At 47.4% G+C, this 24,343-nt stretch overlaps 1 protein-coding gene and 1 long non-coding RNA gene across 2 annotated transcripts; one reads left to right on the forward strand and one right to left on the reverse strand.

The window, feature by feature from the left end:
* Positions 1 to 5,912: 5,912 nt before the first annotated feature.
* LOC121362543 lies at positions 5,913 to 11,454 on the reverse strand. Its single transcript, XR_005956523.1, has 2 exons — positions 10,949 to 11,454; positions 5,913 to 6,131 (listed from the first exon to the last, which is right to left on the reverse strand). It is a non-coding gene; the product is annotated as an uncharacterized LOC121362543 (long non-coding RNA).
* Positions 11,455 to 15,890: 4,436 nt separating this feature from the next.
* FOXG1 (forkhead box G1) lies at positions 15,891 to 17,473 on the forward strand. Its single transcript, XM_041484117.1, has one exon. It carries the CDS (start codon positions 16,013 to 16,015, stop codon positions 17,387 to 17,389), a length of 1,377 nt encoding a protein of 458 aa, XP_041340051.1. The 5' UTR covers positions 15,891 to 16,012; the 3' UTR covers positions 17,390 to 17,473.
* The last annotated feature ends 6,870 nt before the right edge of the window (positions 17,474 to 24,343 follow it).

The following is a 24,343-nucleotide window of genomic DNA, read 5'->3' on the forward strand; positions in this document are numbered from 1 at the left end:
GGAACTGTTGCCTTGGAATAAAGCACTATTCTACTTGAAATCCTTGACATACACAGCAGGACTGCATCTTTTTGAAATTTTTCCTTCTCCAGCCCTTCCCTGTCCCCCTCGCTGAGGTCACCCTGATGTCAGCTATGTACGAAACACGTGCATGTGAAAGCACTATTACTAAGACTGTGAAATCCCAGAGTGGTGTCTATTTCCCTGCCTCTGGCATCATTCTCCTCCTTGAGCTGAGGGCAGTCGAAGTGCTGCTAACAAATTAGGGAATCTATCAAGCTTCAAAAGGAACAAAGCCTGCTGAGGAGGTGTGAAAGCAGCCTGAAGCCCTGCGCCCAGGGGGGAAGGCGATCTCCGGTAATTCGGGAAGGGAGCGAGAACAAGGAAGTCCACAGGACCAAGGAGAGAGCAGGGGTACCCTGGCCATACCCTCGAGGCACCCAAAAGGGCTCCTGCCCTCCTGTCTGCTTTGGTTTTTTGATTGTTCTTCATCCATAATTTGAAGAAAAGGGGGGGAAATTAGTCTTTTATGAAGGGGGCAGACAACTAAATTATTATTTTGCTTCTTGCTTGATTTGAGGGCTAGAGATTAATCTATTTAGCCCTTTCGCTGGTTTGAATTAATGTTAGGAGGAAGAAACTCACCCGGGAAAATTAGACAGGAGAAGGATCACCTTTAGCTAAAACCGTACTTTGTGTGCATTAGTTTATTTGTGCTTATTTTTCCCACGTCGGTTCTCCGATTGTAAGGAAATATACCAAGTGCGAAATAAATGTTTCGACAAAGTAAATAACTGTTATTACTACTACACGTCCATAAATATGGTCTAAAACTAATAATTGATCACAGTACTTTTCATTTCTCTGCTTCCACTCACTGAAGGACACCGTGCAACGAAAATCGCGGAGGGCACGGAGCGAAGGAGTTTGGGAGAGAGGGCGGCCCTGCTCGGAGGCAGTGGTCCTGCCTGCCGGGAAGAGGTGACACGAGACTTCCCTCCAAGAGAGCTTGGAAGGGCCGTCTGAGGAGTGTGGCAACGAAAAAGCTAGTTTAAAAAAAAAAAAAAAAAAAAAAAAAAAAAAAAAAAAAAAAAGGAGAACAAGAAGAAGGGCTGGGGAGATGCTGCCCAGGTGGATGGCGAGGACGGAGCTTACACCTGGGGTCTCGAGGTCTGTCCCCTCGGCTTGCAAGACCCCATTTTCCCCAGAGCCCGGGGTCAGCGGCCGCTTGACGTGGTGGCGGCGTCCGGGACGGCGGTGGGTCTCGCAGGACACGCCAAGGGGCGCGGGCGGAGCAGGGCACCCGAGGGCAGGGCCGGGCTGCCGCCGAGGAGCCGGCGCTCCCTCCTGGCTTGGGCCGGCGCCGCCTCCGCTCCCGACACGTCGAGGGGCACTGCCTCGGGCGGCGGCGGGGCCGGCAGAGGCCCGAGGCTGCTCGCGAGGCCACCGGGCCACTGTCGGGGCAGGCAGGCTTCCCGACAGCTCCGCAGCGCTCCCCGCTCGGCCCGGCCTGCTGAGGGAAGGGGCCGGCAGGGTTAGCTCATTCCCGTCGGAAGCAGGGCGTCTAGGGCGAGATACATGGGCATGCTCCCAGGCATCCCTTAGAGACCTGCTGTGGCGTGTTTTAGCCTCCTCGCCTCCAAAGGAGTCGAGAGCAAGGACCCGCTTCGTGATAGCCCTGCTAACACCAAGCACACTGGCAGGCACCTAAGAACTCCCGGGAAGGGAGGCTGGCGTGAGGGCTGGGAGGTGTCCGCTAGCGGACACCTTTCCCTCTTAAGGGAACGGTGCTCTCGTTTTCCTTCCCACCGCGGCTGCAGTGAGGGGCTGCCGAAGTGGGTTGTCACCTGGGAAATTAGATAGTCAAACCTAACTGCTTCTGCGGGAATCGCGAAAACACAAGAAACGAAAAAGAGAGGAGAAAAAAAAAAAAAAAAAAAAAAAAAAAAAAAAAAAAAAAAAAAGAGGAAAAAAAAAAAAAAAAAAAAAAAAAAAAAAAAAAAAAAAAAAAAAAAAAGAGAGAGAAGGAAAATATAGGAGGGAAACCATAGGTCTCAAATAAAATATTCCTTAATTTTTCTGCCTAGGCTTCCAAGCAGGAGGGAAAACTAGCTCTTATCTTTTTTGCTAAAGAAATAAATATCAGTGCAATCCCGATCGGAGCCACATCTCTCCACTGCCAAGCAGCTCTCTTTCGAGTATGTTCACATTAGGTATGATGTTCATAATAATAACAACAACCCCGAGAATTATGAGACAAGAGCACGTTTGACAGTGTTTGAGAAATTCAAATACAGCTGCATCGGCTTTGTCTCTGGTTCAGTCACATTTATTTCCCTAAGCTAGGCAGACAGCCTGAGTGAAGCATGACAATGAGGTTTGTAAATAGCAAATGGAAGGGTTTGCGGGGTTGTTGGGTTTATGTTGTTTTTTTTTTTCCTTCCTCCCCTCCCTGTTTGATTTTACTCTCAATCCAAATAACCTTCCTCAGTGAATGTTTCAGACAAGAGAATGTGAGCGGGAGGGGACGAGGGGGGTTTATAATTGCAGGTTCCCTTTGGAGCTGGAATTAAAACGCTGACGGCGTGCGTTGCAGAGGAAAGGTGCAGAGGCAGACTCCGCTCTGACTGCAGGACGGCTGTGTTGTCACTGCTACAGCCTTTATTTACAGCCAAGCACTTGAGAGCAAACGACGCTTCAAAAGCGCTGAAGTTGGGGGCCCTACCCTCTATGCCGAGATGCCAGGAGCATCCAAGCCGGGAGAGGGACCCAGGCCCAGAAACCCTCTCCCTCCGCTGGGACCCCGCAGTGGCCCAAGGAGTGCCCTGGCACCGGTGCTACCTCTGGGCAATTTCCCATTCGCACCCTCCCTGCGCATCCCGAAGTGGAGCTGGGGGTAGGGGGGAGATCAGCTGGATTTGGCTTTAAAATGCCTTAGTAGAGCGAATAGGTGGACATTAGAACAGCTAATTTCGATCGGTTACTCTTGCCAGGTTCAAGTGGTCTGTGCTTGGCACTGCGCAGAGACCCGTACCTCAACGAAAGCACTGAGGATGGGGTGAAATTAATAATTCACTTTCCTTTCACCAGAATCCTCTCCCTTATCCAAGTCAAGTCGTCACTTCTACAGACCTCTCCTGCTTTCTCTGGTTAAGAAATGTATTCCTGTCTTTTATCAAGCTCTTACTCTCCCCTCCCCGTAGCCTTGTCTCAGGAAAAAAAAAAAAAAAAAAAAAAAAAATCACCCAATTTACTTCAGCTACTTAGACCAGTTAAAATACATTTGCAAAAATGTCTGCAGCTCTTCAAAACTTTCCCTGCTTCCTTATCAAAGACATCTTCCCAGCGGAAGATTTGGGAGGGCTTGTTTATTTGTTTTGGGTTGTCTCAAAACTCTCTCAGCCTGTCGCTTGTTACTGCCTAGCGTGCCCATCTCCTCACGGCCGGCCTCCCTGGGAGATGCCGTGGTCCTGGCAGCTGGATCCGAGCTGAGAACTTCACCTGCTGCACAGATAACCCCCAAAGATTCCCGCAGAGACTATTGTGCTTTGCTAAGTTTTACTGAACATACCAGTAACTATTTTTTCTTGGGCTCTTTTTAGCGGCTTCAGGGAAAGCCTTTTCTTGTGGCTGCCACTTCAGTCCCTATTCATGAGAAAGGGCAGGAGATCGACGTCGGTATCCTCATCTTTTCCTGGGAGGGCAGGAGGGAGGAACGAGTGGAAACCTTTGTCGCCTCGGGAAGCCCGTTACGAAGCGGACGAAGCCTGTCCCTGCTCTCCGTAAGGCAAGGAACGAGACCGCAATAATAGAATACAAACATGTGTTTTGTTTTCCATTAAGTCGATAGACCAGACAAGGTCTGCCCCGGGGAAAAGATGACTTGAGCTGTTAATGAGAGCTGACACTAGGATTTAAATAGTGAGGGCTCCTTTCGCCAGCCGTGTCTCCGCAATATTGCTTTATTTTTTTTTTTTTTCTCCCCTCTTCATCATAGGTCTGGAAGGTGCCCCAGCAGTGAGCGTAGGGACAGTGCCTGACAGAGGGGACATTTCTCAGGGTGAAGGTGGCAGGAACTGCCACTCCTGCGCGTCTGTTTTTGGGGTTTTTTTATGTAAGTCCTTTGGAGGCGAGAGGGGAGACGAAGGTGCTTACAATTCTCTTCCCGGTGCCCCGTGTAGGTAAACGTAAAACTAACCCTTTCTGCACTGGTACCAACACTGCACAGAAAACTTTAGGGCGTTTGCGGGGGAGCACAGCGGCGGCTGACGCTTACAAAAGCGGGCGCGGCCCGTGTGACGGGGCCCCTGTGCGATTCCGGCGGGGCAGACCGGCGCGGTGCGGTGCTCCGCACCGCGCCGCACCGCGCCGGTCTGCCCCGCCGGAATCGCACAGGGGCCCCGCCTTCCCCTAGGGGACCGGGTCCCGGGGGGAAAACCTCCGAGTCCCACGGGCGGCAAGGCTTTCTGCGGCCCCGGCCGCGGCGGCCTCTGTTGGTGATACGGTGGCCTGCTGGGTGAGGGGCTTTATGCTGTGAATTTCGACGATAAAAGGGTCTCTGAGGAAGACACGCGGGAGGTTCTAGCCGGGAACCGGGGTAGCGTGCTCCCGTGGAGATGTACGGAGTTTGTGCTTCGGCCGGTTTGCAGGGAGCAGAGCACTGCGGTACTTGGCTCGCACGGGAATATGGTCCCATCGGTAAAGGCTACTGCGCACACTGGGATCCCCCACACGGAGCTGCGGTGCCGCCAGAGGCAGATGCGAAGCACGAAGTCGGCGGCTGGCCCTGGGAAAAGCTCCCAAGCTGAGCATTTCTGTTGTGTGAAGTGCCCGCATTAGCAGCCCGAACACGTAGGGAAAGGCTGACATCTGCGATTTGGTACGAGGCACCCGAGAAATGACAGACCTCCCGGTTCAGAGGGGCGCCCCCGCCTCGGCTCCCGGCGGGGGAGGGACCCACCGAGCCCCGGCGGCCCCTGCGGGAGCGGCTTGCCCCAGGGAAGGAAACCTCCTCTCCTGAGCTTTCCTCAAATATGAAAACAGCTATACTACAAACTCTTAGATTTGGAAGATTCACGGTCAATGCCCAGAAGTGAAAAGATAGAAGGGGACCTTCGGTATAAACTTTGATCCTGATTCCAGTGAAAGTACAAATAACAATAGTTTCCAGGCTTTTGTCCCCGGTTTACAAAATAACACCCAAAATCGAGGTTGCACCGTGGGTCATTTTCCTCAGCCTTTGTGCCAACACACCTCTGCCTTTTAACTCTTCACTGTATAGTTTATACACCACCCCCTACCACCCTCCCGAATTTTTCAAAGCCCATTCACATCACTGATCCGAAGTAGAAAGAAACCAGAGCTACTTTATTTTACGAGTGCGGGCGAAAGCCGCCTGGGCAGGAGAGACCCTTGGGAGCCGGCAGTGAAGGCGCGGTCGGACCGAGCCGCGCTCGCCCCACGGCAGGAGGGACCCGCTAGGGTCGGCGCGGGGTCCACCCCGCTGTGAGCACGCACACACACACCAGAAGACTTGTCGGGGAGGGGGAGTGAATAAAAATTCAAAAATAAAAAAAATTTAAAAAAAAAATAAAAATAAAAAAAAAAGAAAAATCGTTCGGAGTTAAACCCGAAAATAGTAATTTTTAAAAGCCCCCTGGAAGAGGAGTCCTGAAAGTTTCTTCTAGCTCTCTTCGTATTTTCTGTAGTCTGTAGTTTGTACTGGGCTGTTGTTGGAGTCGCGTCACGGAGGACATATGCCATTCCCATGGATCTGCGTTTTTGTGGTCAAAATAGTAAAGGGCATTCTTGTTACTTCGATAGTTTTCCGAGCCCTTGCTGGGCTACGGCTAAATGGCACCTTTAAGTACCAAGATACGGGGCAAAGGATCGATTGTAAGAACGGGTGGGAGTATGCTTGGCATAACCGATATTTATTGAACTATCCAAAATTAAATAAGTTAGTTACAGATGAAGAAATGTTAGGTATTCCATGACACCATTGTTGCATGAACTGCCTTCAACTAAGTTGTTTTGTTTTCAGGGCTGTTCTGCAAGCGTCTTCCACACGGTTGGTGGAAAGGAGAGATCTCATGGGCTGCTCTGCATTTTCAGAGACGATCAAGTCAGTCCTGAGAGGGGGGAAAGAAAAAGTGGCTTTAGAAGGAGAAAAACTGCTGCTTCGGAGAGTTCAATGAATTATTTTAAATGCCGTATCTCAGAGAAAAGGCCTCCTATAACAGATTCCTAGATCGTGTCAAATTATAATGAATTGAATTACAAGAAGCAATTACAAAGCAAATATTGTGATCGGTGTTGTGGGTAAAATCGGAGCCGGATTTATAGAGGAATATTAACTCAGATTTTTTTTTTTTTTTTAAATCAACATTGATTAGAATGGTGTTAAGCCTAGAGACCTCTTCCTGTAGATGGCGTCCTTTGGGTACTGAGTAATCAATAATAGTACTGTCATACTCAGGAGACTTTATTAAGCTTTGGATAGTAAAATAATTAATATCTTTTTAGTTATATTTTTATTGAAAGTGAAAACCCCTGGATTTATCGTAAGCAAAAGTGTGTTTCTCCTTCACGTGGATGCAGATAAAAACTGTTTGAATAAATAAGTTCTTTCTGAACATTTTGTTGTCAAAGTGTTAAATGTCCCCGTCATTTTTATTCAAACACTAACATGATTACAGCCAATTATATATTCACCACTGTTCTTTATTTTAGAGTAATTGTACTTGTCACTAATAAAACAGAGACATAATGGATCGCTACTGTTCCGAATTTTCAAGCAATTTTCTGTAATTTGATTGAATTATACATCATCTCCACTACTTTTTTATTTCTATATTTTGAAATTCTATTTTCTTGAAAATTGCAGTTCTATTCCTGTTTTGTTGATCCTGAAGTAACGAAACCTTCTGTAACATTTATAAATAGAGCCTCGTCCCTTTTGAAATGTGGAAAATCATTATTTCAGTCCCAACATACTGAAAGCTTTAGACTGAAAATCTGAAAGTCCAGAGAAGTGCCTAAACCAGACCGTTGGCTCAACACGCTGTCCTTGGAAATGAGAAGCAGAACAAGCAGAGAGGAAAAAAATCTCAAGTGTGCATAGGAAGGATTGATGGGTCTACTGCAATGATTTGAGGAGTTTCTTGGGGCTCAAACATAGAAACACATCAAGACAAGCAGTTCAGTTGCTAGTATTTACCACAGAAGAAAAAAGGCACGGGGAAAATACACGCCAATTACATTCCTCCAAGAATTTAGAGCCTCTATACTGTCAGTATGATCTTTTAGGTAGGCGATTATAGGTGAGAAGCCCAGGACTGACTTAGCTATCTTTAGGAACAGACAATAGAGACGCAGAATGATACAGAAGTGTATGGAGAGACCGTAAGCACATACAAAATAAACCACTGCGGTGAGTTATTCTACTGCTCCTCGGGTTGTTTCTCTGAGAATGAGCTCTCAGAGGGCTGGAGTTTTGTTGTTGTTTTCCAAAGCGGAAAGCATGCCTTTAATTTAGCAATTGTATCAACCATCAACGCGGAGAGGTATGATCTGCGTTGTCGACAAACACAAATCAAAAAATGATACAAAGGCTTTCACAAGTTAATTTCATATGACAAAACACGTGCCCAGCACAACAGATAAAGTTGAACTATCGTTTGCAAACCGTGCGATTGCATAAAAAGATGTTTTTTAAGTACAGTAAAACAGTAATGTTTTCTCCATTATTGTGTAAGGTAAAACTAAGGGAAGGTGCAGGAATGAGCGGGTGGCTCACTGTGAGATGCTTTCAGTGAAGCTTTAGCGGGACACGATACCGACCTTCAGTGAGAACCACGCTTGTTGCTTTTGCGGATTCCCTCTTTAGCACGACCACAGAAATTAGCTTGAAGTCGCCTTGGAAGGCAGAAAAAAAATACTAAAAAAGAACTATGTTTCGTTTAATTAATCCCAAAGTGTGCAACGACTCGAGAGACTTTTCTTGCCCTTTCACTGGTGTTTTTAAATGAATGCGAAAATAAAGTGTAATGTCAACCTCTGCAATATTCTGCTAGAAGACAAATGGAAATTACTTATTTGTTGGAGTTTCCGTAGCTACGGCATGATTTCATTACTTAGTGGCTTGTATAGCTCGATTATAATAAACATTGTTTTCTAAAAACTCCTAGGAAACATAACCTCAGTGTGTGTGAGCGTCTATGCGAGTGCCTCATCTAAAAGATGGAGAAAAGCAACCACACCAGGGGGATGCATTCCGGGAGAAATCTTTCTATGTTTTTCCTCTCCGCGTTGTCAATGCCGGGAGAGTCTGTCTGCAGCCGCTTCATTTTCTTGGTCATATTATTAGCGAGGCAAAACTACAAGCCCCAGGCTTTAGCGAGGCATGGTCCGTGCTCGGTGGGAGGGACACAAATGGGATTTAACTTGTTGCCAGTCATTTTTGTGTGTTTGTTTGTTTGTGCTGGTGCTTTAAAAGCGAAACAAATTCCAGAAACAAAGCGGGGGGGAGGGGGAGGCCGCGGAGAGAGGGAGGAGGAAAACAAGCTCTATATAAAAGGCATATCATATTAAAATAATACATGGACACACCCACTGATATCAAGGGTACGATATCAGCCCTTCCCCAAGAAACTTATTTCTAAGTGGTAGCGGTTATAATCATTCAACAAGCCCCTTGCCATCACTCCCCCCTCCCTCCGCTAAAGAAAGGAAGAATGAAAGAAAACATGGAGACCACCCTGCCCGATATAAAAAGTGTTCAGAACAAGCTAAACAAAGAGGTAGATCCTGCGAGCCCTACTTGTGCCAGGACACCAAGGAGCGAGCAGGGTCCGCTTCCCGAGCAGCCTCATTGGCGCTAGCGCCAGCCCCATCATGCCGACACCCGCCAAGCGCGGGTCCGGCCGAGAGCGAGAACGGCACCTCGCTCCGGCACCTCCTCACGCCTGAGCCCCGACACGGGGAAAGTCAACAGCATCCTGCCTCCGAGGCTGCCGAACGCCTTCTCCTAGAGCGGTGTACAGCCGATTGTGGCTTTCTCTCTACATCGGGCATTTTGCTGTAGTTACAAGGGAACCCCGGGGCGGGGGAAGATAGGAGGATAAGGGAGAATGACGCGCTTTTGTAGGCCCTAAAATATGGATCCGCAGCTGACCCGGCCGAGTCCGAGACCCCGCCGAGCCGAGGGCTGCGGCGGAGGCACGGTGCGGGTACCGGGCCGCGGCGCACGGAGCAGCGGCGAGCGGGCAGCGGCGGGCGCGGCACGGCCAGGTAGGACGGACGGACTGGCACCCCCGGGCACCGGCGCCCCCCCGCGCCCGGATGCCTTTGGCGGAGCGACGGAATGGGAACAGCGCTGGGAGAGAGACTCTATCTGTCCTTCTGCTGAGGAAGGGGTGGAAGCCGGGGAAGGGGGGCGGGTGGAGGGGGGGAAAAGGGCGTCTTTTCTCTCGAGTCACCGAAAAACTGCAAAGCCAGATTCATGTGTCATTTGCCAAAGATTACGTTTATAGGAGGCTGAAGATCTTTAGAACAACACCATGAAAATATTCCATCAACAGTTTCTTAGGAGTCAAAGAGCAGGTAGAGGTCTTCTTCAAGCACTACTTGGGGTTTGTTTTGTTGTTTTTCTTTTTTTCTCCCCAGGTCCCCCGTATTTTATTTCACTTTTTTTTTGTTTTGGTTTTTTTTTTGTTTTAATATCACAACGCCGACATAAACACCGGCCTAGAACGTTTTAACAGTAAACCAAACAGAATATAAAATTATGTATTTAAACCTCGAGAACAGAACAAGGTTTGTAACTTGTTCATTTCTCTCTTGCGTTTTATTACTGTCGTCTACATAACGCTGTGGATAATTCCTAAAGGATATTTTATATTTTTGTTTGATTTCTGAATTAAGGAGAGCTTTCCTTAGACAGATAGACCCATTGCCTATGCAGGTGTAACGGCTCTTTTCTGCACACTAGCGTATAAAATAATAGGGTTATTTAGGTTCTAAAAACCCGCAGGTCTTCAAGTTAGCAGTGAGTATAAAAATATTCTGTCCTGAAAAATTCTGGCAGTGGCAGCTGAACACAATAAATCTAGTGGATGCTCTACACTCCCTAGATAGGCTTTCTGTGGATGGCATTCTACAGCCACAGGAATAAATAAATAAAATCTTCAGCTTTTAATTAAGGCGATTTAATTCGGACCTCTCCACTCCGCGAAGTCGCCGTGGGAAATGTATACTCCAATGTTTACTCGGATCTCTTTCTGTCACTATTCTGTCTTGTTTTACGCTTACGACATCAGCAAAGCTTTCTGGCCCCTACAGCCATTGTTTCCCACTTCGACGTTCTGCGTTCAACCTCTGCCCGCCCAAGAAACTCCCTAAAGTTCAGCAGGAGGGGAACTCAGTGCACTTAGTTTATTAATGTCATTGTTTTAACGCTACCTCTCCCCTAGTTGCTCAGGCTCCTCTAAGGTATACAGTGCCCCGCTGGCGGTTCCTTATGGTACAGTGCAGCTTCTCAAAAGATCATCGGATGGAGAAATTTAGCTCTTTTTAAAACATTTAAGTAACTGAGCAATTAGTTCTGAATGGGGTGGGGGGAGGGAAGACTAAAGAGCTTAAATAAGGAGGGCAGGGGGGAGAGACATAACACAGCTAGCCCAAAAACAACAGGCATGTGTATGCATGGGAGGGAAACTTAAAAGGTTTGTATTTAAAGTGTGCTTGCAAGGTCTTCGGCACAATATGTGCTGCTCTCCTTAAAGGGGCACCGAGTGCCAATAACCATTAGTCATCCAGTAGGGACCTTTCATTATAGATTTATCTTTAGGGGGAGTTCCCCGAAGGGAATATAGCTACGGATTTCAAACTCGGTCCAGTTCCAGTTACACAGTGCATACCTGCTTCAATAGAAGGGAGAGATACTTACCAGAGTTTCGGGAGTGCGCGGATAGCACCAAGGTCTCTGCAGTGCTCCTTTCCTCTGCGGAATACTATCTTGCATCCGAGGCAGTTCCCAGTCTATATTTGATATTAACAACCTCAAATACGAGGCTCTCCCATAGACATTTTTTTTCCAGGGTTTTCAAGCAAATTTCTCGGTGCCACAATGTTATGATGGAAGGATGCTGAAATGACAGGCCTCGTAGACGCTTGTCTTAATCATCGGCTTCTTAATTTAGTTTTAGTGCTGTGGTTTTGTGTGTGCGCGCGTGTGTGTCTGCGCTTGTGTGCGCGCAAGAGAAGCCTCTGACAACCTGCAGCTTCCTAATGACTGACGAGGCAGGGCTGCTGCAGCAAAGTAACACTTCCCTGGTGTGAAGACCTCTTACTGGGAAGTTTAGTTCACTACTGTTCTCGCAATCCTAATCGTATAACTTGTAACTAAAACCCAAGGAAGAAGGATATAGCATGCTAAATAGACTAACTTCTAATCACTAGAAGCTGCTGCGGATTAACTGGAAACTGGCTAGAGGCGGACACCTAAACTTAAATCTACAAATTCAGAGAGAAGTCTGGACCATTGAATGCTTCTTCCTCTCCCTCTTTGCCTCCATTCATCCATCCACCTTCAGTCCCATTCACCCCTCTTCAAAATGTTTGACTACCTCTTTCTCTTTGTTAGCGCACTGCTCGGTCCCCATTCGCCATGCCTTAGCAGCAGGGTATCAGTATCTGCTGAGCAGTTCTTACCTTAATTGCCCAGGTAACCTGGAATAAATAAGGCAAGCTTATAGTCAAGCGGGAATAGAATTATATAAGCGTATATGGAGGCATTTACTGTACTGAATGTGATATTACTGATTGTTAAACCAAAGTGTCCGGACTCGTTTCATGGAAGCATGATGCCATCGAAGCGTGGTTACTAAATACCCTTTCTTCATGGCTGAAAAAAATCTCATTCATTTCTTAAGCTGTCAGTACATTTTAGCAGCTTAACCGCCTTGAAAGAGCCCAAGAGTACAGAGCCACTATACCCGTGTGAAGGGGGATTGAAGGCTGAACCTGGGGCGGGGGGTGGTGCAAGGGAAGTACGCTATATGCATTAAGTGTACATTGGAGAGGGTCTTTTCTTCCTTTGGCCTTTAATTTAAAAGCGAAATAAAAATTAAAATTTAAAAAAAAAAAAAAAAAAAAAAAAAAAAAAGGTAGGGGGAGGGCGGGGACGGAAAAGTATGTGGTTGAAACACTATCCCTACGAGTTATACCTAAGAGCTGCACGGAGATCGTTGTTGAATGGCACTTCAGCCAGGATGTTTCAGCTCAGCTATTCAGCCCCATCCTGACCCCGGAGCTGGATATTCTCAGGCCATCCCCGCCACTCGGTTCGGTGGATTCGCAGCGTCGACAAACGTGCAGGTGAGGCATCATTCACACTCTGCAGAGAGTCAGCTCCTCTCTGCACACCCACACGCATTTCACAGGGCTGGGGCTGTGCGCCCCCGTTCCACGCACAAGCTTCTATTCCAAACACTCCAAAAAACCCTCCCTGTTAGAGAATGCTGCCATGAGGGACTTTCGAAAGAGAATTCGGGTTTAGCCAGAGCTGAGCGGTCAAACCTGCCGCTCATGCAGTGCCCCAATGCACAAAGGTACCACTGAAGTGGAGTCGTGTTCGGGGCAGAGCTCAGGAAGGAACTGGCTTTAGAGTAACACTGCCGCATTTCCAAAGTAAATAGTTTTATAAACAGTGCCTTTTCTGCCGAAGGAAAAAAAAAATACTTGAAAGTTTAAGTCCAACAGAAATTATAATTGACATGGCTTCTCTCACATATCTTTTGCTCTCCCGTAAACAAAGAATTAATCTTCGTGGACGTAGAAAGATATGTACTACATATTGGACAAAACATTTCCTTTTTTAGTAGAACTGTATATGCACAGCATTAATATATATATATATATATATATATATATATAAATCCTAAGTTTGTGCACAGAGTTTTATTCTGCACCCGTGACAAATGACCAAATGTTAAATCTAGATCATTAAATGTTTTTAAAGTGTGTTCTGGCGGTGTTAGCCTTTTTCTCAGAAATGCAAAAAAGATAAAACTTCTATTTTCTTCCCTGCTACATTTTCATCCCTGATCACAACACAAAGTAAACTCAGCTTTGACCTAAGAAACACCTCAAGGCATTAAAATTTCAACAGGCAATGTCAGTGTTACATTAAACAAGAACTCCTCCAGTTCGCTACAGAGCTGGGATTTGAATAAAACGTTCAATGTTAACAAACAATACACACGTTTGGCACTTTGTGTATTAAATGGATCAAAGAGATTTGATAAGGCACAATACACCATTTGTACAGACCTGATTGAGTTAATATAATATCAGCAAATTTTACAACGAAATGAATCTATTTCTTTTCTTTGTGTTTAAAAGCAGCACAGATTACAAATTTTAATGATCTGAAAATGTTTGGTATACAAAATCATGCTTATTTCAGTATTAGCAAAAACACAAGAAATTTTTCAACACAAACACCCAGCTGTGTCTATTTTAAAAGCAGTTCAATGACAGCTTGCACTTATGAGCATGCAATCAGCTAATTTCGCTTTTTTTTTTCTTCTGTGTTAATCAACACTTTCCTTCCTGCATATCAGAGTACAAATAGTATAGTTACTCCACATCAGTAAATGTTTACGTAACCTGTCCTTTCTCAAGAATCTGGTTACACCGAATCATTACATGCTAGACCGAGTAGGAAAACGCACTGGGCCCAGCCACCCTAATGGGATCCTAGTGCACCATAATGACACATATTAGTTAATGATCATCATAATCATAATAATATGCAGGAAGCTTACCTTTCCTCTTACCCCTTGTCATGGTAGAGTCATATAATATCGTCCTCACTGCACTCTTCGTCAAGAAATCCCATACATTGACTTCGGTGTTGAGAAACGAAATAATGATGAATTGTCATGATTAAAAAAAAAAAAAAACCAACAAAAAACCAAATAACCTGCATTTCTAAAAAAGCCAAAAAAATCTAAAACTAAACAACAAACAAAGGAAAAAAGAGTGGTTGTTGATCATTAACTTGTGTGTGTGTGTCAGTAGCAACCTGTTATGAAATTGGTTAAATAAATACAATTGTGGTAAGGTCATTCGAGGTTAATCCAATGCCCGGAGTTCATGCCATCCCCAATTGCAATTGTTTATTACCGGTCCATTTTACTTGTCCTCGTTATTTACTCTCTCTTTCCCACACTCGGTTTTCCTCCCTCCCTCGTACACAGACATACACAAACACATATATAAAACGCACGTCTGCACAGAACTGCATTCATTGCATTGTGCTCTAACCTGAATTTCCTTGGGATAAGTTGTTTTAGCTGGGGTTGAGCTGCACATATTGTTTCTACGGAGCATCTTTTCCTCCAGCACAAATGTGAAGCAGCTTAACGCGCTGCTAGAGGTTTACCACAGCTTTGGTCTGAATGCGATCAGCACGCGCTCTGTCCATTACATTTCCCCTTCTCCTTTCCGAGAAAGAAAGCTGCGCGATATATTTTACTTTGTTTTCCGCTTTTTTGGTGGTTTTGTTTGTTTGTTTGTTTCCGTGCTGACAGTAAAAAACTATATGCTGTGGACGATTAATACCCAACCCTTTGGTCCCGGCAAAGCGCAGCCGTAATCCCGAGCCTGTATCACCGCGTCTGCTTGTGGAACGCGGCGGTGCCAGACCCTTTCCCTCTCCCTTCGGGAGAGCCCGACCCGCTGCCGCCCGCCCTATCCTTTCTCCTAGCGAAACTAAACTCCGCGGAACTCAGACCCCGATGGCCGGGCCCACGGGCCGGGCCGGCAGAAAACCGCAGTGTCGATTTCATGGGCTACCAATACCAACATTTATTTTGTACGCCTGGCGCGCGGCCTGCGCTCGGCTGGCTCCGTCAGGCCGGCAGCGCGAAGGAGGCGGCGGACGGAGCCCGACGCCTCCCGCGTGGCTCTGGCGGCCGCGCAAGGGAAGCGGCGTCCGAGCGGCAGCAGCTCGGGGCGGAGAGGGCGGCGGCGGGCAGGGAAGCGCGAAGCCCGGCTCCGGCCGCCGGTGACACGGGGCGAGCGCGGGGGAGGAGATGGGCCGCTCGTTCCCGAGCCTCCCGACTCACAGTCCGGAGAGCGGCGGGCACGGCCCGAGCGGGCCGGAGCAGACCCCGTCTTCCCCCGGCAGGCCGCGGGCAGCGGCGTCCGGCCCCGGCCGCTGCCGCAGGCCGGGCCCATCCCGCCGCCTGCGTCCCCTCCGGACGACTGTTTTGTTTTCTGCCTCGGCAAAATAACAAACAGAAATAACCGGGCCTGGGAAAATAAACTCGCCGAGCGACTTCGGCGGGATCCGCAAAGTAGTACCTCCGCCGCCACCGGTGTGCCGCGGCCGCTTCACCCACCCGGCCTCCCACCCCGCCTCCTTCGTCGCCAGAGGAAGGGGCAAAGCGGCTCGTGGCAACTTGAGTCCGCCGGAGGAACTAGGGGAGCGGGCGGCCGGGCCGGGCCCGCCGCCGCGGGACGGGGGCGACTTGTTCGGCGCGGGGGGATTTGTGCTCGCGGCGGCGGCCGGGGGGGCACGGGGCGGGGGGCGCGCGCACCGCGCGGTGATGCGCCTCNCGCCGCCATTGGCCGGCGGGCGGGCAGACGCGCGGGCACGCCGCCGGCCCTGATTGGGCGGCCGGTGGGAAAGGTTAAACCAAAAAATGTTTTACAGCCCCGGTGCGTGCCGGCAGCTCTGAAATTAATTGCGGCCGGGGCGGGCTGTATCGCCCGTCTGCCTCGCTCCGCGCCGGCCCGCGGCGGCTGCTGCTCCCTCCTGCCTCCCCCTGCGCTGCCGTGCCGGGGGAACCGGGCACCATGAAGTAGCTTCTCGCCGCCGCCGCCGCCGCCGGTGGTGCCGCCGCTGCCTCGGCCACCGCCACCGCTTCGGCCGCCGCCTCCGCCGCCGCCCCGCGCGCAGCTCCCTCAGCCGCCGCAACTTTCCCCCTCAGACTAGTGTGTGATGTTGGACATGGGAGATAGGAAGGAAGTGAAAATGCTGCCGAAATCCTCCTTTAGCATAAACAGCCTGGTGCCCGAAGCCGTCCAGAGCGACAACAACCACAGCAGCCACAGCCACCACAACAGCCACCACCCCCATCACCACCACCACCACCATCACCACCACCACCACCCGCCGCCGCAGCAGCCCCAGCGAGCGGCCGCAGCCGAGGAGGAGGACGAGGAGAAGGGGCAGCACCTCCTGCCGCCCCCCACCGCCACCGCCTCCGGCGCCCTGGAGGTGGCCAAGGCGGACATGCTGGCGGGCAAAGGCGAAGCGGGCGCGGCGGCGGCGGCGGCGGAGCTGGAGGAGAAGGAGAAAGCGGCCGAGGAGAAGAAGGGGGCGGCGGAGGGGGCCAAGGACGGGGAGAGCGGGAAGGAGGGGGAGAAGAAGAACGGCAAGTACGAGAAGCCGCCGTTCAGCTACAACGCGCTCATCATGATGGCCATCCGGCAGAGCCCCGAGAAGCGCCTCACGCTCAATGGCATCTACGAGTTCATCATGAAGAACTTCCCCTACTACCGGGAGAACAAGCAGGGCTGGCAGAACTCCATTCGGCACAACCTCTCGCTCAATAAGTGCTTCGTCAAGGTGCCCCGCCACTACGACGACCCGGGCAAAGGGAACTACTGGATGCTGGACCCCTCCAGCGACGACGTCTTCATCGGGGGCACCACCGGCAAGCTCCGCCGGCGCTCCACCACCTCTCGAGCCAAGCTGGCCTTCAAGCGGGGCGCCCGGCTCACCTCTACCGGACTGACATTCATGGATAGGGCAGGATCCTTGTACTGGCCTATGTCCCCCTTCCTCTCCCTGCACCACCCCCGGGCCAGCAGCACTTTGAGTTACAATGGGACCACGTCCGCCTACCCCAGCCACCCCATGCCCTACAGCTCAGTGTTGACTCAAAACTCCTTGGGAAACAACCACTCCTTTTCCACGTCTAATGGGTTAAGTGTTGATAGACTAGTCAATGGAGAGATACCTTATGCCACTCATCACCTCACAGCAGCAGCTCTGGCCGCCTCAGTGCCGTGTGGCTTGTCAGTTCCCTGCTCCGGCACCTATTCCCTAAATCCCTGCTCTGTAAATCTCCTAGCAGGACAGACGAGTTACTTTTTCCCCCATGTTCCTCACCCTTCAATGACTTCTCAAAGCAGCACTTCAATGACGGCCAGGGCAGCCTCCTCCTCCACGTCGCCACAGGCGCCCTCCACTCTCCCCTGTGAGTCCTTAAGACCTTCTTTGCCAAGTTTTACAACGGGACTTTCCGGAGGACTTTCTGATTATTTCACACATCAAAATCAGGGGTCTTCTTCAAACCCTTTAATACATTAACATCCATGGGATCAGACTGTAAGTGAACATTTTACACACATTTGCATTGTAAATGATAATTAAAAGGAAAAAAAAAAGCAAAACAAAAAAGTCCAGGTATTTTTTATTAAGTCCCCCATTTTCTGTACGTTTGTTCAGTCTTTAGGGTTGTTTATTATTCCACCAAGGTGAGGAGTGTCAAGGTGCAATGTGGGGAGATTGCATTGTAGACTATGAAGTTTGGAAGACAAAATTATAGTAGAATGTGTATCGAAATAGTGACTGCTTTTGCAATTTTTTACTCAAATATGATAAGTCTATCACTAAAAGCCGCCCGATTCTCCATGTTTGCAGTATTATAAGTTATCATGGACATGTCGGTGGGTGCAGACATTGAAAGGAAAAAAAAAAAACAGACAAACCAAACCACTAAATTTGTGAAAACTATAAGAAAACCTTAAAACATAATTTGTATTTAAGCAGAATTAATAATGAAAAATGCCCAAGATCTACTTTTGGCCATTTATTATTTTATTATTTTCTTTACCGAATTGCTTTTTTTTTTTTTTCTTTTTTTGTTCATTTGTTTGTTTGTTTACTTTTAGACCAAAGATTGGGTTTTAGAAAATGCACTCAGTGTACGAAGTAATTTAAAAAAACAGCAAGATTATTTCAGTTTTCAGCACTGCCCGTTCAAATTAATCAGAAGGGGACAAAATTAATGATTGCCTTCAGTTTGTGTTGTGTATATTTTGATGTATGTGGTCACTAACAGGTCACCTTTATTTTTTTTCTAAATGTAGTGAAATGTTAATACCTATTGTACTTATAGGTAAACCTTGCAAATATGTAACCTGTGTTGCGCAAAAGCCGCATAAATTTGAGTGATTGTTAATGTCGTCTTAAAATTTCTTGATTGTGATACTGTGGTCATATGCCCGTGTTTGTCACTTACAAAAATGTTTACTATGAACACACAGAAATAAAAAAAATAGGCTAAATTCATATATACTTGATAGTTTTTTTGTCTCTTTTATTAACCCTAATGTGGCAGAGGCTTTAAAGTTTCAGTGAGATCAGAGCGCTGCTTATTGCGCGGTCCACCATTTTTCACATGCTCCTTTCTTTCTCCCCCCGCCCCCTCCCATGCTGTCTTTAACTGCAGTATTTTCAAATGTAAAGGATCAGGGTATTGAATCAAACACCATGGCCACTATTTTGATGTCCATTTTGGGACAGAACACTTATAAAGTCTGCTTAAATATTGTTAGTAGAAGGTAGAGTGTTTTACTAAAATCTGACTTAGCCTGAAAATGCTTAACATTGCATATGTATGCAAATATACACGCATACATATACAATTTAAGTATATAAGCACGCACTGGGGGAAAGGCCAGGGTGCATTATTGTACAGGTACGTGTTCTTCCTGCAATCTCTGAAATGCATTCAAAGACTTATTGTACCGAAAGAAATTAATTTCCTCTCTGTGATGACTCGAGATATATTAGCAAAGGATGTGTATGTGTGCGTAAATACACACACATATCAGCTATCATATGATCGTTTGACCAAATTTAGCAGGCTATGATATGTGTGTGTATAAAATATAACCCTTATCTTAAAGGAGCGCTCTTCCGGAAGTATCTAGGCTGTGTGTATTTATATACTTTTCGTGCTGCAGACACTTCGGCTCTAGGTACTGTGAAAGTAGCGGTATTTTTTGGCAGCCAGCTCAGTGCTGTGCCCCGTGGGCCGGGCGGGGGGGCAGGAGCCGAGCACGGTGAGGTGAAGGCGCAGTCCATGGCAGGGAGGCAGGGCGCCGGAGGCTCACGTGACACCCTGCCTTGCATACCGATGTTTAAACGTTTTAGGGGCTAAAAACAACCAAACAACCAAACAAACAAAGAAAAAGAATCAACAAAGCAAACCTGTATGGATGCACTTACATGTAAAGTTTTGAAAACGAGCTCTTTTTCTCTCAGTGCCTGCTGAAGCCCAGTTACTCACGCAGGCGTCCCTAAGAAAGCTGCGTTGCCCGGAGAATCGATCCATTAGTTTTGAGGGGGCAACGCTGCTAGTAATTTTAAGAAGCATTTAATCCTTGAAAGAATTGGTGTCTTGATGAGTTTAGAGAAGCCTATAAAGGCCACAACTCTTGAAAATAATTAGAAAACTTGTGCAAAAGGTTTAGGAACTAATTGGATCCCGCGGTGAGTCCGCAGAGGACAAGTTGTTCATTTGTTACGTTTGTAGCCCAAACTGAGCTCTGCAGCAGTGCAATAAATCGGCGACTGCTCACAATAGGCCGAATGAAAAATAATCTCTAGGTCGGAGATGTTATCGCAAACGCTTTAAAGAGCTTATCTTAGAAAGACAGAAAAGAGGAAGAAAGAGGGGGAAAAGTGCCGGGGGGTGAATAAAGAAGCAGTAGAAAATCTGAATTCTTGCAAACAGTGTGTTTGTCGTGTTGAAAGAATAAAGGGAGGAAGAGGGAATCTCCCGAAAATAAGTAATATATAAACAGATGCAAACAGATCTACAGGAAAGAGAGAGAAGTGAAAGGTTACAGATGAGAGATGGGACACCCAGCTTTGCACTGTGTGGGGGAGAAGGAGAGAACTCTCTGATATTCTTAGCTTTCACTCTCACTCCTGCAATTCAAAATTAATCATCACTATGAGAAAACGATTGCTTTGTTTGGGGATGGAGAGATGATACCACCACTTGGAAGCTCCTACCCTCCCCCATTTTCTTGACTCTATTGTCATTAAAACAAGAGATGCAAAAATACAAAAAAAAAAAAAAAAAAAAAAAAAAAAAAAAAAAAACCACCCCAAAATCTTTTTCAACAAAACTATTGGAAATAATAAAATACAATAGGTGTGATTTATTCTTTAAGCCTAGAGACCCCATTCTGTATACTAGTGCCTAAACAACTCAAAAAAGCAGCATCTGCTGCAGCTGACAAAGAAAATGATTTATTATTTACCACTCGCAACTGATTGTATGCCGTAGGAAATCCAATAGCACATACGTAAAGTATAATTTTTTTGCAATGTAAAAAAAAAAATAAAAATCTGCTGTCAGTGTACTGAAGAGAGGAAAGAGACAGATCAGGTTGGAGGAAAGCACAATCTCACCATGTCAGAGTTTGAGGTTGGCTAATAAGCATTAATTAGATAAGCGTGATGCATAATAATTCCTGAAAAGGGTAGCCTTGATGTATGTCTCTCCAGACTTAGTTTAAGCCAGCACTCGCTCCCAGAGCTCTCCTTTAGCTTCGGTGTTGCAAAGTATTGCCTAAGGAGTTCAGGTGCCACAGACTTTTCCCTCTTACACCAGGAGCAGGGGTGGTTGCTGAGCTGGTAATTTATTCACGTTTCCATACACGTTACCAGGAATCAGACTATTTTTATAAAGGAAAAAAATGAGTACAACCCATACCAAAAATAAAATAACTCCAGTAAATCACGAAAGTTGTCGTGGATTGTGTCAGGACTGCTAAGGCCCCAAATATGTCTTTACCTCTGCCTGCTCCTCAGACAGAGAAACCCTTTTGTTAGCTGAGGCTGATCTTTGCCCAGGCTCGTTCGGCACTGAATTCGAGGTGGTGGTTTGTTTGTTTTTCTTTTTGTTGTTGCTTTATTGTTAGGGGGGTTGGAGGTTTTGGGGTTTTTTTTCTTTTCTTTTTTTTTTTTTGGTTTTTTTTTGTGGTTTGATTTGGGTTTTTTTAGGGGGGGGTGGTTTAGCATAGGTTTTTTTTTTTTTTTTTTTTTTTTTTGTGGTTTGGTTTGGGTTTTTTTAGGGGGGGTGGTTTAGCATACAGTATTTCTGTTATCTGATAACTTGTTTCCGCGGTGGTTTATATGTCAAATACTCAAGCTAAGCCTTTAGGATTCTTTAAACATGTACATTTCTAGAATGATGCAGTGTCTTAGCGTCGTTTCTTTAGCGTTTCCTAATTTAGAGTGTTTATGGGGGACGGGCGGTCTTTATGGAATTAAGGAGCTATTGTTATATTCTTAGTTGATGTTGGAGGTGATTAACTTTGCTCGCGTAGATCGTAGGAGAAGAAATCTGCTCATCAAGAAACATCCAATTACGACTTTAAGACTGCCTTCGCAAACATGTTTGAAGCATAATAAACAGTAACTCGAATTCTCAACGCGATATTTGGCCAACAAATTTTTGTCATATTTTAGATATCTTTCTCTTATTACAGTCAAATATCATCCCTTATGTGGAATGTATTCTTACAAAAGGGCTTAAAAGAAAGTGAACAAAAATGTAATTTGGCTTAAATGGCACAAAACTTCTGCTTGGGTGAGTAACATTTTTAAATCTGATACTTGAAAAAAATAGTTTAACCGGGACGTCATTTTGCTCTTTATAACTTCTTCTGATGATTATTAAGATTTATGTCAGAAATTATGATTCAGGTACACACCCCCTCACCACTTGTGTTAATATGAGGTCTCAATCACCATGTATTCAGTATTCACTCAAGCAAAACTCCCACTGAACTCCGGTTACGTTTTGACTGATCCACATCAGAGTTTTGCTTAAGAAAGAACACTGAGCAACACTCCTTTTATTAGCGACTTTATTCTTTAATTGTTGTATTTTCCCTTAGGATGGAAGATAAACAAACAAACAAACAAAAAAATCTGCCTGTAGATAATCGCCTCTATTGCGCTGTGATCGCGAATAATACACCCGCCCGAGAAAGTATATGCGCATACATCTTACGCGAGTACAAAATCAGCGATTGGCAATAAATATGTATACAACATATAGACACACACAGACTGCAGAGGTGTCTATCTATTGCACTACTGTCTGTAGTAGATTCTCTGCTTTTCTGTGCACTGAAGTGTCCTTGTTTTTAATACCACCCTGAAGTGTCCTTGTTTTTAATACCCCCCCCCCCCCCCCTTTCCGCCCCGTGGTGAAGGTGCCTGGGTAAATGGGTCAAAAACTAGTGGGCAAATGGGTTAGGAAGAGGTGAAGGTGAAGATCAATAGAGGTTTTAGGGCTGGCTGTATCTGTTGTGCTGGGTTTGTGTGACTGTGCCCAGAGGGCGGAGTTCCTGCACATTCCTACCTCACCGGAGAACCTGCCCTCAACTCCACTTCAGCTACTCCAGAGAGATGGGACCCTCCAGAAGAAACCTGCCCAGCAATCCTTCCCGCCAGAAGGGTAGGTGCACTTCAAGAAAATCTTCCCTACCTCTTATCCCCACAGGCAGATCCATGTGATACGAATGAATAGAGATGACAGACTTCTGTCTAAACGCACAGTTTCCCCGTGGCCCCCGATAAGCAGGTCGCCCGTGCAACCGAAGCACAGTTTCAAAGCACCGGTTACACCAAAACTGCGAGTGCCTAATGTCAGGATTTTCGCTCTCTCTCTTTTTTTCTTTTCGGTCTCTTCCTCAAAGTGTTTCCTCCCCCGGCCTTCCCCCTCCCCCTCGGGCTCTTTCGTTTCAATCGGTAAGTTGGAAGTTTCTTCGCCGATTTAGCAGTTCTTGTAGTTAATCTGTAGATATTTTAGCTTGTTTTGTTAACGTGCTCTTTGTTTGCTTGTTTGCCACCAATGTCAGAGAAAGTCACAGGAGTGCAATGTTGTGTTTGCCTTTTTTTAAGATGCCGGGAGAAACTGCCTCTACCTGCAAGAAAGGCGCACGATGGCACCTGGGAATAGGAGTCCTCCGACGGCACAGGGTGAGTGCGGATTTTATTCCTCTTTTACACTCAGGAATCAAGTAACTTCACGCGCGATTTTTGTCCTTTGGTACCAGAATGGGAGAGAGCGCCATTCCCGCAGATCCCTGAGCGTGCTCTGCCTTTTTGAAATATTACGGGGGCTAGGCAAAATTCCCCTCCACCACTCCTGTCGGGAGGAAAATTGGTCCTTTATCCATTTCTGCTATATGAAAGACGATTTTAGCATGGCGAGTATAGGCGGACTCTGTAATGAATTATTTCTAAAAATTCTGAGCTTGTCATTTGAGAAAAAGCTACAGGCTTATCGCACCTTTCGGGGTTGAGTAAAGGGTGCTAATATCCCTAAATTTTCAGGAAAGTGACTAAATGCCAAAAATTTGGGGAGATCGAGAAAAGAGACCTTGCAAAGGGCCGTACTGAGCTGGGTTTTCCTTCGAGTGTTCCATTGGAGAAAACGCGCCCTTAAAAGGGATCACGGGCAATGTTCATGTCCATGAGAGAGCTGCAGGCACTCTCCCTTTGTCTTCCCACTCTCCAAATTCCATGACTGAGTTCTGTATACGTTGTGATTTACGTGCCGAAATCTCGGAATAGGGGCAAAAGTTTAAACGACTGATAAAAGTGATGTGCTCAGTGTGCTCATCCTTGCGGGTGGGGGCAGGCGCGCTGCTGCGTGGGCAGGACCCGGGATGGGGCCCTCCGTGGACCGACTTGTTCTTCTTTTGCTGTCCTGATGTGGCGGAGGGGAAAGAGCCACGGCTGGTGTCCCACCCGGCGGATGACTTTGACCCCTTTGCTCCTGCCATTTTTGACCTCATGAAAATAATTAATTTTTTTAATATACAGCAAGTTGAGTTTTCAGCGACGCTGTGCTTGGGACACCTCAGCGCAGGGGGCAGCGGTACTGAGCGCCCGTCTCCTTCGCATCGCAGAAACCGACGCAGGTGCAGGGAGACGAGCGCTCGCACACGCACAGCACACGCCGGCGGTGCCTTGTGACAGCCCGCCGGCGTGTCGTGCGCCCGGTGCAAACCTGTCCGGGGATGGCCCCGTGGGTGCCGCGGAGCACGGGCGGAGCCGCCCACGCCCTGCGCTGCGGAGGGCGGCATCCGCGCTCGCGTATCCTCGGGACGGCAGGGAGGGGCGCCGTCAGCCCCCGGCGCCCTCCCGGGGCAAGCGAGCCCCCGTGCCCGCACACGAGTGTCCGCGGGGCGCGGCGGGGCCCGGCGCGGCGGCGGCGGCGGCGCT

Source organism: Pyrgilauda ruficollis, unplaced genomic scaffold (genome assembly GCF_017590135.1).
Source record: "Pyrgilauda ruficollis isolate IOZ18807 unplaced genomic scaffold, ASM1759013v1 scaffold63, whole genome shotgun sequence".
Lineage (NCBI taxonomy): Eukaryota > Metazoa > Chordata > Aves > Passeriformes > Passeridae > Pyrgilauda > Pyrgilauda ruficollis.

What these genes read in the sequence shown, in the direction of transcription:
- FOXG1 (XM_041484117.1), top strand. Translation starts at nt 16,013, where the DNA reads ATGTTGGACATGGGAGATAGGAAGGAAGTGAAAATGCTGCCGAAATCC.